Here is a 14,211-nt window from a genome sequence, read left to right on the forward strand (position 1 = left end):
CGCAGTGCTGCTGCTCAGTAACACACACACACACACACACACAGAGAGAGAGAGAGAGAGACCTCGGTACTGTGCAATGTGTCACACTGCCAACCAAAAATTGTGAAGCAGAGAAGGGAGGATGGTGATGGTGTGTTGTGGTGATGTCTGCGGACCGCAGGGTAAAAGTAAAACGTTACTGACGGGGGCGCTATGGCCGTCCCCTTTGCTTTTATCAAGAAAAGTTTTCCCTCGTTTGAGAGTAGCTTTCTTCGGTTAAAAGGGGAGGCCGATCGTGTTTAATAAATAATTAACAACTTAATTAAATTTGCACAGCCAATCCAGCTAGCTTCCGGCGACAATTATATTTGCTAACCAGTACATAACGCTACTTCGAGCCCTGGCCGTGCACGGGCAACACACAAACTTTTTCCCACGGTTCCACTTAAGCATCAATTGCGTCCAGGGATCCCGTCGTCTCACGCGTTTGCTTACAACATCATGATCAATTCCTTGTATCCAAGTCATCATATCATGTATTGTTGCTTTTTTCCCCCCCCTCCTCTCTTCTTGCTGCAGCGCTTCGGCTTTGAGCTCAGCTTCATGTTGTCACCCCCAAGCGACTCGGGCTTACCTAACAAAAAAAAATATTTCAACCATCATCGTAGATTTACCCGCAATCTGTGTCAAATTGTACCCGTCTCATATGCTGAAACACAAAACGCTGAGAGTAATCCCACGGGAGAGCTGTGACAGGTTGCATCAATTCTGGCTTTGTCATAGCTCGAGTCTAGGGGTCAGGAGTACTCTGCCGTTGAGAAGGGTCCTTTGAGATCATCTGGTGGGGAGGTACTATTGGGGTTACATGTCTGCGGTGGTGGTATATGCATGTACCCATCGTCATTACGCAGTCTGTTCGCTTTCATGGCACAGCCAATATTGTGACATCTTTTCGTTGGCCATTCCCGTTTGTTCTCACTCTGGAAAAGCCACCGACAAAATAGTATTGAGGTTGTGCTTAAAGCCCGTCATGCGCCAACGCTTAGCTCATGCATATTGAGGGTATAAAATAGCAAATTGGTATCATTACATGTCTGGCTAGAAATTAAGTAAACCGCCCAACTACGCTTAAACAGCCTCGCCAAGACAGGCGAGCAACAGCCTCTCATAATCACCACTGGTTTCACCCCTGACTCTGCTAACGAGACTTCTGTGATATCTCTTCTCGTAGGCACCGCGCACGTTCTGCATGTGAGTGCGGTCCCAGTGATATCTGATAATGCGGCTGGTCAAAAGGTGGTCCTTGGTCCCAGCGCCAGCCATAGCATCCTCAAGGAGCGCAGCATGATGCATGTACTTGTCGAGTCCCTGCCGAAGCTGGAAAAGAAGAGCATCTTCCATGTGTCCAGAGAATTCCTGCAATATTGACGTCAGTAAACAACCAAAAAAAAAAACAACAAAAACATATGGTATGGCAAAATTTACCCTGCGAATAACATCCTCCAAACTCCTAGCATACTTCTGCTGGTACTCATACGCAATAGCCCGAATCTGGTTGTCGTTCCTCGTGCTCAAAATACTGCACACCTTCATCTCATCCGTCCCGACCTTGCCCTCGGTCGCATTGTAAAGGTCATTCACATCCCTATCAATCTCCATCTTCACCACCGGCGCCGAGTCCTCCGCCCTCGTCGCCCCCAGCACAATCATGAAATGCCTCTCCGTCTTCATGCTCAAATCACCCTTGACATCATCCTCAAGACGCCTTCTAAACACGCGGTGATATTCACCCTTGATGGCGTTCATATCGGCGTTTGACCTGCCAAGCAAGACATCGTTCAGAACCGCCTCCTTTGTGCCAATACCAGCCATGGCATCGCGCAAAAGGTGGACATCGTGAAGGAGAGGGCCGCGGACGATGGAGATGAGGCCCGTCTCGAACCAACCGGAAACTTCACTCTTGATATCCTTTTCGAGATCGCGACGGTGGATTCGGCTGTAGGCGTCGCGGAGGGTGCGGATCTGGTGGGGATCCTTGTTGGCGAGGATGCGGATTAGAGCTCTTTCATCTGTGCCAAAGCCCTTCATGGCGGCCCGCAAGCCCTGAGCGTCGGCATCGGGGCTCCAAGCGATGATTTGAGGGGGGCCATAGCCTGGCGAGGCAGGTGTCGGGGGATATTGATGGCCGTACTGTGTGTACTGGGCAGGAGGTTGACCGTAAGCGCCTTGAGGTGGTGGGGGTTGACCGTATCCTTGCTGGGGAGGAGGAGCGCCGTAAGCACCTTGAGCAGGGTATTGGTGAGCCGGGGAGGGCGCGCCGTACGGTTGCGGAGGAGGAGCGCCGTACGGTTGGCCCGGGGGAGGAGCGCCGTATGGTTGGGCAGGTGGAGGAGCACCGTATGGCTGGGCGGGTGGGGGAGCGCCGTATGGTTGTGGTGATGGCGCGCCATATGGCTGGGGCGAGGGGGCACCGTATGGTTGAGGGGGGGGAGGCTGTCCGTAGCTCTGGGGAGGGGGCTGTTGATAGTACTGGCCTTGAGGAGGAGGAGCGCCGTATTGCTGGCCGGGCGGTGGTTGCTGGTAGTAACCCCCTTGTTGCGGAGGGGGTTCTTGGTTTCGTGAGTAATGCGCCATGATGCTCTGGGAGTCAGTCTCGAACTTACGGCCGTACGGAGGGTATCCTGAGTAAGACATTTGTCCTTGTTTGCAAATGCGCGAGATCTTTGTTGGCTCTGGCAAACAAGAAATGGATTCGTAGAGGGTAGCGGTTAGGTGGTTGGCAGCAGAGGAGCAGCCAAGAAGCAACAAATTTTCAAGGTGGATGCAAGTGGAAGGAAGGACAGGAACAGGAGAATGGTTGCTTACCCATGGTTATATACTATATACTACATACCTATCTCCCAAACTAGATGTGACCTGCAGATCAATGGCCATCAGCGCGAGGCACCAGGCCCGGCTGCCTCTGAGCCTCTCTGCCCCTCACCCCGCATCGCACAGCCATGAACTGCTGAGAGCCTGCCTAGAACTATTGCGTCAATGTGTGGCTCAGCAGCAGCTTGCTGGTTGCCAAGCGGCTCAGCCCAACGAACATCTTCCCGAGCTTCGGCCACCATGTGGACGGCTATAAAGAAGCGCTGCCTCGCAATGCAATGTTAGCAGATTGTGCCCAATTGCTACTCCTCGCTCGCGTGGTCTGGACAGTGACAGCAAAAAGTGAAAATGTCCAACCTTGGAACTCTTGTCAGGGTTGCCCCTCCATCTGTACCCCGAGCGGCATCTGCGCCACACCCGAATCCCGTTTGTCACACTCAATACCAGCCTCCCCCAGGTGTCGTCGGCACCTCTCTCTCTCTCTCTCTCACACACACTCTCTCTCTTTCTCTCTCTCCCTCTCTCCAGTCTGACAATACTATTGTCTCGGTATGGAGTACAAAAGCAGCCCACATCTAAAACTAGTTTCACACAGTCAGTGACAGTCTCTGCTCCTCGATAAGACTTTTCATCTCATCTTCTCTCTTCCTCCCCTGCCCATCAAAGGTGGCTGGGGGTGTGTGGTCGTGGAGGGGTACTTTAGCGCTCCCGAGCGGGCGGGTTAGGTGGGGCAATGCAGGGGTGGAGCTTCAACCTCCTCAATTTCCAAATCAAGCACTCCCCGTCGCCCAAAACACTTTCTCTTTCAGCACACAAGAGCCTGTGACTGCGACTGAAGCCAGCCATCTGAATTATCATGGCCTTTCCTCGACTAAATAATCCTGCACCATGAGTGCTTTCTCAGGTTTGTTCCGCTTCTCTCCTTCTCTACTGTCTGCCGTCCCTTGAAACGCATGCCTGTCTGCTGCAGCTTTCCAGCATCTCGCTCTGGCTGCTGTGCGCCTTGCCTTCGGCCATTTGCATCTTGACACATCAGACACATCAGTGCCTTCAAGATGCATTCCAACCGAGCAACTCTATTTCTTTCAGCATCCTACGTTCTCTTTCTTCCTTGTTTCTCTCTGCCGCTCCATGAGTCGCCGTTACAACAACCAGCAGCCCTAGCGCCCAGGGCGACCTATGCGGTAGTCAATATCGATGGAGGAGGTTCCGGCACGACTCCGGGTGGGTCTCCGGGAGGGTCCCCAGGAGGAGGGATCGGCGCTGGCAGCCCCGGCACTTCCGGCCCCGGTGGTTCAGGGGGCTCAGGGGGGTCCGGTACCGGCAATCAGCCCGCCCCGAACCCCGTGACCATCACCGTGGTACAGACGCCTCCTACCAAGACAGCTGTTCAAACAGTTTTTATGACGTCGCCCGCAGTCACAAATCGTATCACAGACACTGTCGTCGTGACGAAAACGGTTCAGATTGTCAATATCGAGCCCACATCCACGCCTGCAACTAGCACGGCTCACCCTCTCCCGACATCGTCGGCCCAACCAGTGGTACCCATCGAACCCTCACACTTGACGTCAACACTGGTGTCGATCTCGTCCTTTTTGAGCTCGTCAACAGCGACACCAACTTCAGTCCTACCCTCAACCACCGATGTCATAGTCGTCACTTCGATTGCTGCTGTCCCCGAACCAAGTTTGAACAGCAGCACGACATACGATGACGGAAAATGGCACACCACATATCCAGCTTGGAACGGGACCTTGGACCGCCGGTCCAATCGTTCTCGGTTCCGGCAACGGGCTGCCCCCTGAGCGCGGCATGTTTTTTGGCCAGCATGGCACCGATGCTGCACGAGAGGGCGTTTTTGACGGACACGGCGATGCTGTATGTTTTGATGAGCCACGACGTAATGTATGAGGCACGCAATATATGAGAAGGATAAGGAGGCGGGGGGGGGGGTTGATCTTAGACTATCGTGAACCAAGAGCTGGAACACGTATGGCAGGCACGGCCAGGGGTAACTCTGCTTTCTTTTGGTCTTCGGCTGGAGTATCCGGTACGTCATGTCATGTAGGATAGCTGCGAGTTGATCGAGTCAGGACACGAAGAGAATGTTGATATTGCACCCAAGGTCGGCCGCTGCCTTATGCCTCATGCCTTAGCTTGTTGTTCCCCAGAACCCGGATGGTGGGTGGGGCCTTGACAGAAGACACGACGGCTCCAAGTCCGAATCACGTCAACTGCCGTCACGGCTTTTGATGGTTGGCGTGACTTGAAGCTTATCATCAGCCGCGGGACGCGGACGACAAGAGCACGACATCACGACAGGTAGCGATAATAGGCGCCTTGGAGAGGCATCTCGATGACATGTCTCTCCATCTCGATGATAACCGTCGCTCAAGGGTGATGGTGTGTATCCAGACTCTCACGCTCGAGTAGCCGGTCGCCTGCCAAAACGGTTGCACGTGCATCTTGGTACTGCGTCGTTACTCGATTGCCTTGACTGCCACGATGATGCCTACGGCAATCTGCAGTCGAGGGTCATTCTTTCCCCAGCTTGACAGCTGTCACAACTTGATTTCCTGTACCATGCTGATGATGGGAGTCTCAGATATGTTTGCCTGAATGGCATGCGCGTTTTTCGAGAATGCCATCTGACGATACCACATATATATTTTAACGACGAGCGAAACACCTTAAAGGAGGATGACACCAGGGTAAAAACGCTGTCTGGCTGTGATACCTTGTCAACGGGCAACGCCATTTGAGTTCTGACAGTTATCATGCTTCCCATCACCGGTGCGAACCAACCTCATCTCTGTGGTCAAGGACACCACGACGACCCTAGTGAGGGATCAGGTACATCCGGCAGAAGGATGGGACAGAACCGAATGTGAATTTGGGCGGGGGGCTTTGGGACGAAGGGGCGCAAAGAATACCATTGCGACCTGCTGTCCTCGCGACCTGCTGTCCCACTTCTTGGCTCGCAAAGCTTTTTCGGCCACAGCCTCTCCCCTTGGCTCGTTGGCTTAGGTTTGCACCACTGAGGGCGTGTATCACCAACTCACAAAGGCAGAGCCTGCCATGCCAGGATTGGTACCGGCGGCCCATTGACACAAATCCGGGGAGGTACCTGGATAGGTCATCCTATGTACATACAGTTCGCGGCCAGTCCGATCACGGTGGTCTCGCACCATGTCTCTTTTTTTCCCGCTCATGGTCCGCACGAATGCGGCTCAGAAACCGTTGATTCAGTTCAACGTAACGACACGGGATATTTCCCCCCCTGTTGTTGTTGTTGTTGTCCCGGCAGGTTTAGACGAGTTTCCCTCTTTCCGATTTTCAAGGTTACGCTGCCACACACATCGACATTCACATGGAGATCCAACCAGACTCGGAGGTGGTCCCCAAACCCCCTGTGAGTCCTTTTGTTGTACCCGACTGGGGTTTGGTTTGGGGTTGCTGATTTTCGAGACAGGCGACAAGAGTTCAGGTACTTGTGCCTACGAGATGGGTACAAGACTTTTGATCTACCTCGATTACCACACCGCCGCCTAGCCCGAAAAGGCGCCGACTCGCCCCAAGTGTCTGTCAGTCGCTGTCAGGCACATAGATATAAAGCATAAAAACAAGAGATCTCTCCTCCCTCCCTGATCTGATCTCGAGCAACAACCACCGCTTTCATCTCAAACACCACTTCAGCCTGAAGCCACAATATCAATACGGGACCCTTTGGTCTTACATCTTTGTCTATCACACACCTTCTTCTTACCTACCTTTTCAACATGAAGATCTCGGTCCGCACCACGGGTCTTCCCCTCTGCCGGGCTGCTCTACCCGGCAGAGCCGTCAGAACAATGGCCACAGCCGCCGTTGCCGCCGCCACCCATGTCTCCTCAGGGTCGTCGTCACCCATGAGCATGCCACCACGCTTGTTCAACGTCCGAGCCGCGCAAAACGCCAGACTCCCTGTTCAACCTGCCTCACCCCCACGCCAGCCCACCACCACCACCATCACCCCCCAAAGTCAAACCCACCCCCTCATGCCCCCGGGCTACATCGCCACAACTGCCACCCTCCCCACCTTCACCATCCCCAGCGTCATCCTCCCCACCCCATCCCACCACCTCCTCGCAAAATCCATCATCTCGGCCTTCCGACGAGACGGCATAATTCAAATAGCCCAATCCCCTCTCCAACAACGCCTCTGCAAAGAAGCAATGGCAGCCTCAAAGAAGTTCTTTGCACTCCCGCCCGAGAAAAAGGCGGCTTGCGTGGATGAACGGTCGTATGGGGGTTACATCGCCTCCGGGGAAGAGGTCACCGACGGCATAGCCGACTACAGCGAGATATTCACCATCACCCGCGATTTCGCCAAGACTGACTCGAGGGTCAAGGCGGGGTGGCCTTGTCATGGACCTGTTCCCTGGCCTGAGAATGGGGGAATGAGGGAGACGATGATGAGGTATAAGACCGAGCTAGGGGAGGAAGGGAAGAGGTTGGTGAGGTTGGTGGAGATGGGGTTGGGGCTTGAGGAGGGGGAGCTGGGGCGCTGGATTGGTGATGATGGGAAACAGGGGGAGGGGGGGTGGCATCACGCACGGGTCTTGCGGTTTCCTCCCCGGAACAAGACTAATGGGAAAGGGAAGGAGGGGAGGGGGATTGGCTCGCACACGGATTATGGGCTGCTGGTTATCTCGGCGCAGGATGAGGTTGGGGGGTTGTTTATTCGGCGGCCGAGTCGGGAGGAGAGGTTTGCGAATTGGGAGGAGAGTGCTGCGGGCTTGAGGGAGGAGGAGGAGGGGTGGGTTTTTGTCCCGCCTGTTGGGGGGACGCATACGGTTATTCTTGGTGAGTTTTTTTTTTTTTTTTGACTCCTTCTACAACCTGGAGGATGATTGGACTAATGAGGGGAAAATAGGGGATATGATGCAGTACTTGACGAGAAACTACCTCACCGCAACGCCTCACAAGGTCGGCCTGAACACACGAGAGAGGTTCGCGTTTGCGTATTTTCACGAGCCGAGCTTTCAGGCTGTGTTGAAGCCCCTGAATGGTGGTGTCATCCCAACAGACCTAGACGACAGCAGAAAAAAAGACAAGGGGGTGCACTACGGGACGCATTTCACGAATATGTTTATCAGGAATTATCCCGAGAGGATCACGACGAAGAGGTTGCTGGCCGAGGGGCGGTATGGGTTGTTGGAGAGGCCTGAGTTGAGGACTATTGGGGCGGTTCCTACTACCACCACTGTCGAGAAGTCGGTATGACTCGGAGATGATGAGTTGTCAAAGAGGTGGTGGCGTTGGGGTGATGGTGCGTCATGCTTGTCTTGGATACAGCAGCAGGTGGGGTGATATCGGAGTCTGGGGTGGTGGTCAGGGGGTCAGGGGTGAGGGAGTAGTGCATGTACATCATATTGTTTTTTGGGAGTTTGGTGGGGAGTTGACGTGGTACGATAGCTTGATTTGGATATGTGGGTTTGGAGTCCTGGGTATCTGCTTTTGGTAGTATTTCTTTGGTTGGTAAAGGGGCGGGAGCAAAACCTGGAGTTTATTTTGTTTTTTTGTCTATTTTTCTTTAATGTAGTTTTCTTTTGCAGATATTTTACGATACCTAAGTAATCATCATCTTACCTATCTATTATCATCTTCAATCCCACCCGGTCAAAGATCTTTGATTTGACTGTCTTGTTGTTCGTTGACATTACTGAGTTTGATGTCTAAGGCTGGACAGCAAAAAGAGATCCACAATTATTGGAATGTTACCAGGTTGGCCTTGGATGGTGACAACTTGACGGCCGTTTCGGAAGGAGTTTCCCTTCTCAAACCCCGAGCATTTACCTTTCGGATTCAGGTTGCCGGATCTGCTTACCTACCTTAACTTGGCTGGCCAAAAATTCAAGACATCCAGACTACGTTGGCTTAAGCACTGAGACATTGGTGTGGTGGTGCAGCAGCAGGAGCGTTACATCAAACGCACGCAACTGTCCGGCTGCTGTGCATCTGAAATGTCTGAGATTGGATATTGGTTTTGGCGTTGGGATCCACGGGTGGTGTTGGGTCAGGTAAGTTGAGATCTGAGATTGTTGCGATGAGAGTCAGGTTTTGAGATGGGCGATCACATATTGGTTTCAGATCTGAGGACGGGAGGGGGGTGGCTTGCGTGGTTGACTGAGGGTGGGAGGTTGGGTTGTTTGAGGCGGTGAGTTTCATGTCTGGGCTTGATTGAGGGTATCAGTTTGACAATCATGTGGCTTGATATTGAAAGGAAGTGAAAATCGTTGAACAGCCACATCGGTAGTTTTCTGGGACCACACGTTGTCATTATCAAACTTGACCGCAAATCCAACTTGTCCTGGATGCTTGGAAAGGTGAGTACCAACTCGAGATTTCAAATGTTCAACAACCCACCTCCACCCACACCCCCTTCCCACACCCTCCATTTAACCGTTACGTCCGTTGACAACACACAGACATAACACATTGGAACTCCCAGAGACACCTAACCCATCCCCTTACCTCCCACAACATCACCACCCAGCCCGGGCACATCGGACATGAAAGCGGTAAGCTTGCCCCCGTCACCATCCATGTACAGCTCAAACTGATCCCCTTCCCAGTCGTCCATAACCGGTCCCGACCAGTCAACTACCGATCCGAAACCCCTCAACCAAGCCTCCTTAAACCCGTTAAACACGCAATCCAACCTGAAACCATTTGCCCATCTTTGCGGGGAAACCTCACCTATTTTGGGATGATCCTTGGGCCCACCATCAGATCTAAGACATTGGGCGCGCTGATATGACCTGTCGGAGTCGGACCGCATCTGATGGTTGTGGGAGTCGGGTAGTTGCGGGGAAAGGAGATCGGGGTTACCTGCTTTTGGCTGATATAAGGTAAGATGAGGTGTACAAAGAGTGATAGCCGAGTTGGGGGTTGTGGAACGAGAGAAAAAGGTTGGAGTAGCAGGTTACTAGCCTTGTATCAGGGCTTTTTGATCTAGGCCAGAGGTTGAAAGACATTGTGATGTTGGGGACTTTGGAGGAGATTGCGGTTGGTGATGGTAGGATGCCTATCTTTGATTCTGATTTGAATGCACGAATGCTCTTGCCTGATCATCGGCCCTTGATGGTCGCTCCTGCCTACTGAATAGATTGATATGTGGTTTCCTTGGTGTTGATAAGATTTCAAGGAAGGTGCAGAGGTGTGGGTCAGGTCATCAAGTGATGGGTTTAGCTGGAATTCACTGAAAGCAGGGCCATCATCAAAAAATACCCTGCTCTCGCCCATAGAAAGGATGGCAATGCACCCCATAAGAGGCTCCTTGGATTTGGCAAATTCTTAGTCAACACACTCCCATGGACTGGTATTGTTGTTACAGTCATTAAAGTCCTTGGGTGTCGGGGCTTAGGGATGTTTGAAATTGTGACTCTTCGCATAGACGAGCTCTGGTATATTGAAGAGACGCAAAGGGAGTAAAAGCTGCGAGTGAACTGGTTAGGGGAGAAACGTGACTTTTTCGTGTTGTTAGAATGAAAGCCTACTATTGCCTGTACCTTTAAATTCCAGGTTTTGATGAGATACTACCAGGTACCTCCCTGATTAGGGTTGTTCAAGTCCAGAGGAACTAGAGGGGTGGCTTGAAAGGCCTGTTGCCATATTCACCTAATAGACAAGAAGCTGCTGACACTGGTCTCGAGGAGATTTGGGGGTTTGGCCTTGGGGTTGGTGCCAAACTCTAGATGAATAGTGTCGCATAAAAGCCAGAGCACTGGCCTCTGATGATGTCATTAGAGTTTAAGAACTTTAACAACTCTTATCAATTGTGTTCTGCTAATAGGGTACCTTATTCTTCCGATCAACATTGAAGACCGGCAAGCCAAAAATGCAGTGTGCTTTCACATCCAGAGATGCCGGCGCCGGGCCATTTAGACACACATCTGTGCCCCCCCCCCCTTGAAAAGCTCCGCTCCGAACAGCCAGCTGTTCTCTTCCAAAAAGTTCAAAACAGAAACAAGGTTCCCGCCAAAATGGTCCACACTCCCTTCGTCTATCACAAGCCGTCTCGCTGATTGCCCTCCAACAGTGCCTCCTCCTGAACCTATCTCTCCTGCTCCAACCGCCTACATCATCCTTGCCATCGTCACTTGATGCCCCGAATACCGCCCCAAACTCTCTTGCTTCCGCCTACTCCCGGATATCTCGTACTCCGATCCCAATCGCCCCTCACACCACTGCTTCAATGTTTTCTTGCACCGCTTTGTGATATCCTTGGCATTTTTCAAAGCCTCTTCGGCTAAGTCCATGTCCTCTTTTGCATCATTCATGGCCCATTCCGCATCCAGCTCCTCCTTGCAGGCCGTGAGTTCCTTGCCGTCCAAGTCTGCTTGTTCCTTTGCTGAAACACCTCTTTCTCTGGCTTTTTTGCGGCGTTCTTTGCCTATTTCGTGGGCCTTTCTCTTGGTTTCAAAATCTTCTTTGCATTTCTCGTGGTGTTCAACTGCTTCGTCCTAGTCCTCTTGGAAGTTGGTCATTGTGGGCGAGGGCAAAGGTGTGAATTTGTGCGAGTTCGATGAAGGTGGTTGAGCTTGGGGGTTGCTATGGGGGTTTGAGTGGTAGTGGAGGTGAGTTGCTTCTGTGTGACTGTGTGTCTCTGGCTGTCTGTTCGATGGCTCAAGGTACCGAGGACCCAGGGTGTTTGTAGTAGAGGGAACGGTGTTGAGGACCTCGGCGTTTGAACTATCGAAAGTGGCTGAGTGCGTTTGACGCTATCATGGGTTGCGGGAGAGGCACGCATGCTGCTGAAAGCCGTACGGCAATTTATCAGATGATGCTTCATGAGCTTGTTGGTTGTTCAAAGACATGACACTTAACGTGAGAGTTCGGATATGGAACGGTCGCGGCCCCAACAGGCCAACGAGCTACGTAGCAGGCTGTTAAGACAAAGCTTCATATGGCTGCTAGGCACGGCACCTGCTTTGAAGGTTCGGGTATGGAACGCGTCTGTCTAGCCACACCGGTCTATGATTGAGAAGATACGAACTGATATACAAGGCCTGAGAGTGATGTTGTCGGAGTGGCAACCTGTAATCATTAAACCTTGCCGATCGAGGGGGGTTACTCGGTCAAACGCCATTACAAACACCAAAGCGGTTCTAGAACACGTACCACTTCAATGAGATGATAAATGTATTGCTATTGAAAGACCTAAACATCAACTAGATCCTTCCTTCCCATCTAACAAGGTTTCATCATTGCTTGGTGACGCATGACTTGGTCTCGGCGTGTAGCGGCAACTTCCCATTCCCATACATTCAACTTCTTTATTACACATCGGCTCTCATTGACCTTTGCGTTGCAAAACTGCCTCGAGACTGCCCTTTTCCCAGCTGACCTTTCTGATTCTGCAAAGTCCAGCATCAGCAGTTACTCGTCGTCCCACGAAGAACTCAAATAATCAACACAAAGGATGACCTGCGTAAACTTGGATAACCAGCACAAGCACGGATAACCAACACAAACACAGACAACCACACAAACCGCCTCTCCCGCTCATCAGCCAGTCTAGCACTTGAACTATTTTTCCGTCAGTATCTCCAAGATCATCTCCAAAAATTATGAAACAAAGGCAAAAAGACTTACCACTGCAGGTCCAGGAACCTGATAGTTGGCCATGCTACCGCTGTAGATCTATTCCCCACCCCAGCCGTGTCAGCATCTCCCCGATTCGAACCAATTCAGCAATAAAGACTCACGTTAACATTATACCCCGGATCAGTACTCTTGAAAGCCCCTGGAATCAACGCCGTAGGACTCGGGTTCGTACTCCCCCCATTCGTGACCTTGACCTGCGCACAGCTAATGTAAAACTGCGGCGGCGCTCCCGGGTTGTGAAGACCGAGCTGCTGGATGCGGAGGAGGTACTCCCCGTCGGGGATGCATCTTGGGATATTCGAAGTGTACGAAACTAGGTATTCCCTTAATAAACCATCCCACCCTTTATCACATCTCTACTCCCAAAAAAACATTAGGGGACTCACTCCTCATCGGCCAAGAATTCCCACTCGGTCCCCAATCATAAATCTTGAACCACTGCCCACTCCCGTCATAATCCTTGACCAAGCCCGGCGCCTTGCTCATGTACAACGACACCGGTCCGGCGTGGTAGACCGCCGTGTCGAGCGTGAAAGTGAACTCATCCCCAGCCTTCATGGTCACAGTCTCGGTCCCGTTGCTCAACTGCCCTCCGACATTGCACCGGAGATCGGTCGAGGAGAGGTCTGTGACAGGGCCGTTTTGGAGCCAGGCTGGGTTGGAGTTTTTGCGGACGTACTTCCAGGCGGCGTGCTTGGTGCCGCCGGAGGTAAATTGTTGGAAGATGTAGTGAGCCTGCACGCCGGTGGTGGCCAGCAAGGCTGTAGTAAGCGCAAGGATGGACTTCATCTTGATGGGATTGAGTGGTGGTGGTGATACCGGGCTAAGACAAAAGAACTAGACTGACAAGAGACGGCACGGTAGTGGAAGCATAAGATGCAGGCGAGTTCTTGGAGGGGGGGGGGTTGAGTTGGGTTTATATCAATCAACACCGGCGCCCCCCGCCCCCCCCTCGGCTGCCTCTCACCGAGTTCCTTCGATGGTACTCCTTCCATGAGCTTCCCGGAATTCATCGCTTCTTGCTCCGTTGTGTGGTGGCTTGTGGGGTAGATACCCGCTGGAGGGTTAATTTGTATAAATTGAGTCTGGGGTTGGAGGGACGGGGGACTTGACTCCGTCGCGCGTTGCCGGATGAGGAAGTGTTCGGTCGTTCCAAAGCACTTTGGGAGGCCGAGAGGTAAATATGGTCGAATCAGGTTCTCGGACTGCAACAACAGGTCAAGGAAAGAAGTCCATTGTCGAGGGGTGATTCGTCTTCCACCTATGGGGTTTAGTTGCCATGTTTCCTGTCGCCGTGTAAGTCGAGTCGCTTGTTTGGGAACGCAAGGGAGCAACGAGTGGAGCCGCACTGTCTCATAATAGGTGAACTAGAACTGGACATTCGGTTTTCCCCCAAGGGAACAAAATTGCTTGGTGATGTTGTCGCGATGAATATGGCGTCGACTTTACCAAAGGTGTACAAAATGTCTAACATATACTTTGTTTTTAGCCCACAAAATCATCAACCAACAACCGGATGGCGAAGTGGCCGAGTGGTTAAGGCGCTGTGTTTAGGTAATCAGATTACCCGAAACCGCAGTGGGAAACCTCGCGAGTTCGAATCTCGTCTTCGTCAACTATCTTTTGTCATTTTTGCACCTGACACATAGCCACCGCCAAAAAAAGCCAAGGTAATAGTAAAGCTTCTGCTTTTTAGTGTACCAAACA

General features: G+C 52.1%; 4 protein-coding genes and 1 non-coding gene across 5 annotated transcripts; 3 read left to right on the forward strand and 2 right to left on the reverse strand.

Moving 5' to 3' along the window:
- Positions 1 to 1,043: 1,043 nt before the first annotated feature.
- Positions 1,044 to 3,006, reverse strand: QC764_601130 (uncharacterized protein). Its single transcript, XM_062948630.1, has 3 exons — positions 2,643 to 3,006; positions 1,465 to 2,588; positions 1,044 to 1,395 (listed from the first exon to the last, which is right to left on the reverse strand). Exons 1-3 carry the CDS (start codon positions 2,671 to 2,673, stop codon positions 1,108 to 1,110), a joined length of 1,443 nt encoding a protein of 480 aa, XP_062797631.1. The 5' UTR covers positions 2,674 to 3,006; the 3' UTR covers positions 1,044 to 1,107.
- Positions 3,007 to 3,905: 899 nt separating this feature from the next.
- Positions 3,906 to 4,658, forward strand: QC764_601120 (uncharacterized protein; the record flags this gene model as incomplete). The annotated part of the gene is made up of 1 exon (XM_062948629.1): positions 3,906 to 4,658. The coding sequence occupies one exon, from the start codon at positions 3,906 to 3,908 to the stop codon at positions 4,656 to 4,658; it is 753 nt and encodes a 250-aa protein (XP_062797632.1).
- Positions 4,659 to 4,870: 212 nt separating this feature from the next.
- QC764_601110 (uncharacterized protein) lies at positions 4,871 to 8,118 on the forward strand (the record flags this gene model as incomplete). Its single annotated transcript, XM_062948628.1, has 4 exons — positions 4,871 to 4,903; positions 4,979 to 6,265; positions 6,326 to 7,698; positions 7,769 to 8,118. The coding sequence occupies exons 3-4, from the start codon at positions 6,633 to 6,635 to the stop codon at positions 8,116 to 8,118; spliced, it is 1,416 nt and encodes a 471-aa protein (XP_062797633.1). The 5' UTR covers positions 4,871 to 4,903; positions 4,979 to 6,265; positions 6,326 to 6,632.
- A 3,739-nt stretch (positions 8,119 to 11,857) lies between these two features.
- On the reverse strand, positions 11,858 to 14,171 carry QC764_601100 (uncharacterized protein). Its single transcript, XM_062948627.1, has 4 exons — positions 12,891 to 14,171; positions 12,493 to 12,817; positions 12,019 to 12,426; positions 11,858 to 11,906 (listed from the first exon to the last, which is right to left on the reverse strand). Exons 1-2 carry the CDS (start codon positions 13,291 to 13,293, stop codon positions 12,588 to 12,590), a joined length of 633 nt encoding a protein of 210 aa, XP_062797634.1. The 5' UTR covers positions 13,294 to 14,171; the 3' UTR covers positions 11,858 to 11,906; positions 12,019 to 12,426; positions 12,493 to 12,587.
- Positions 14,023 to 14,119, forward strand: QC764_0094230. The gene has a single exon. It is a non-coding gene; the product is annotated as a tRNA-Leu (tRNA).
- Positions 14,172 to 14,211: the final 40 nt, after the last annotated feature.

The sequence above is a fragment of the Podospora pseudoanserina genome, chromosome 6, assembly GCF_035222485.1.
Source record: "Podospora pseudoanserina strain CBS 124.78 chromosome 6, whole genome shotgun sequence".
In the NCBI taxonomy this organism is placed as follows: Eukaryota; Fungi; Ascomycota; class Sordariomycetes; order Sordariales; family Podosporaceae; genus Podospora; species Podospora pseudoanserina.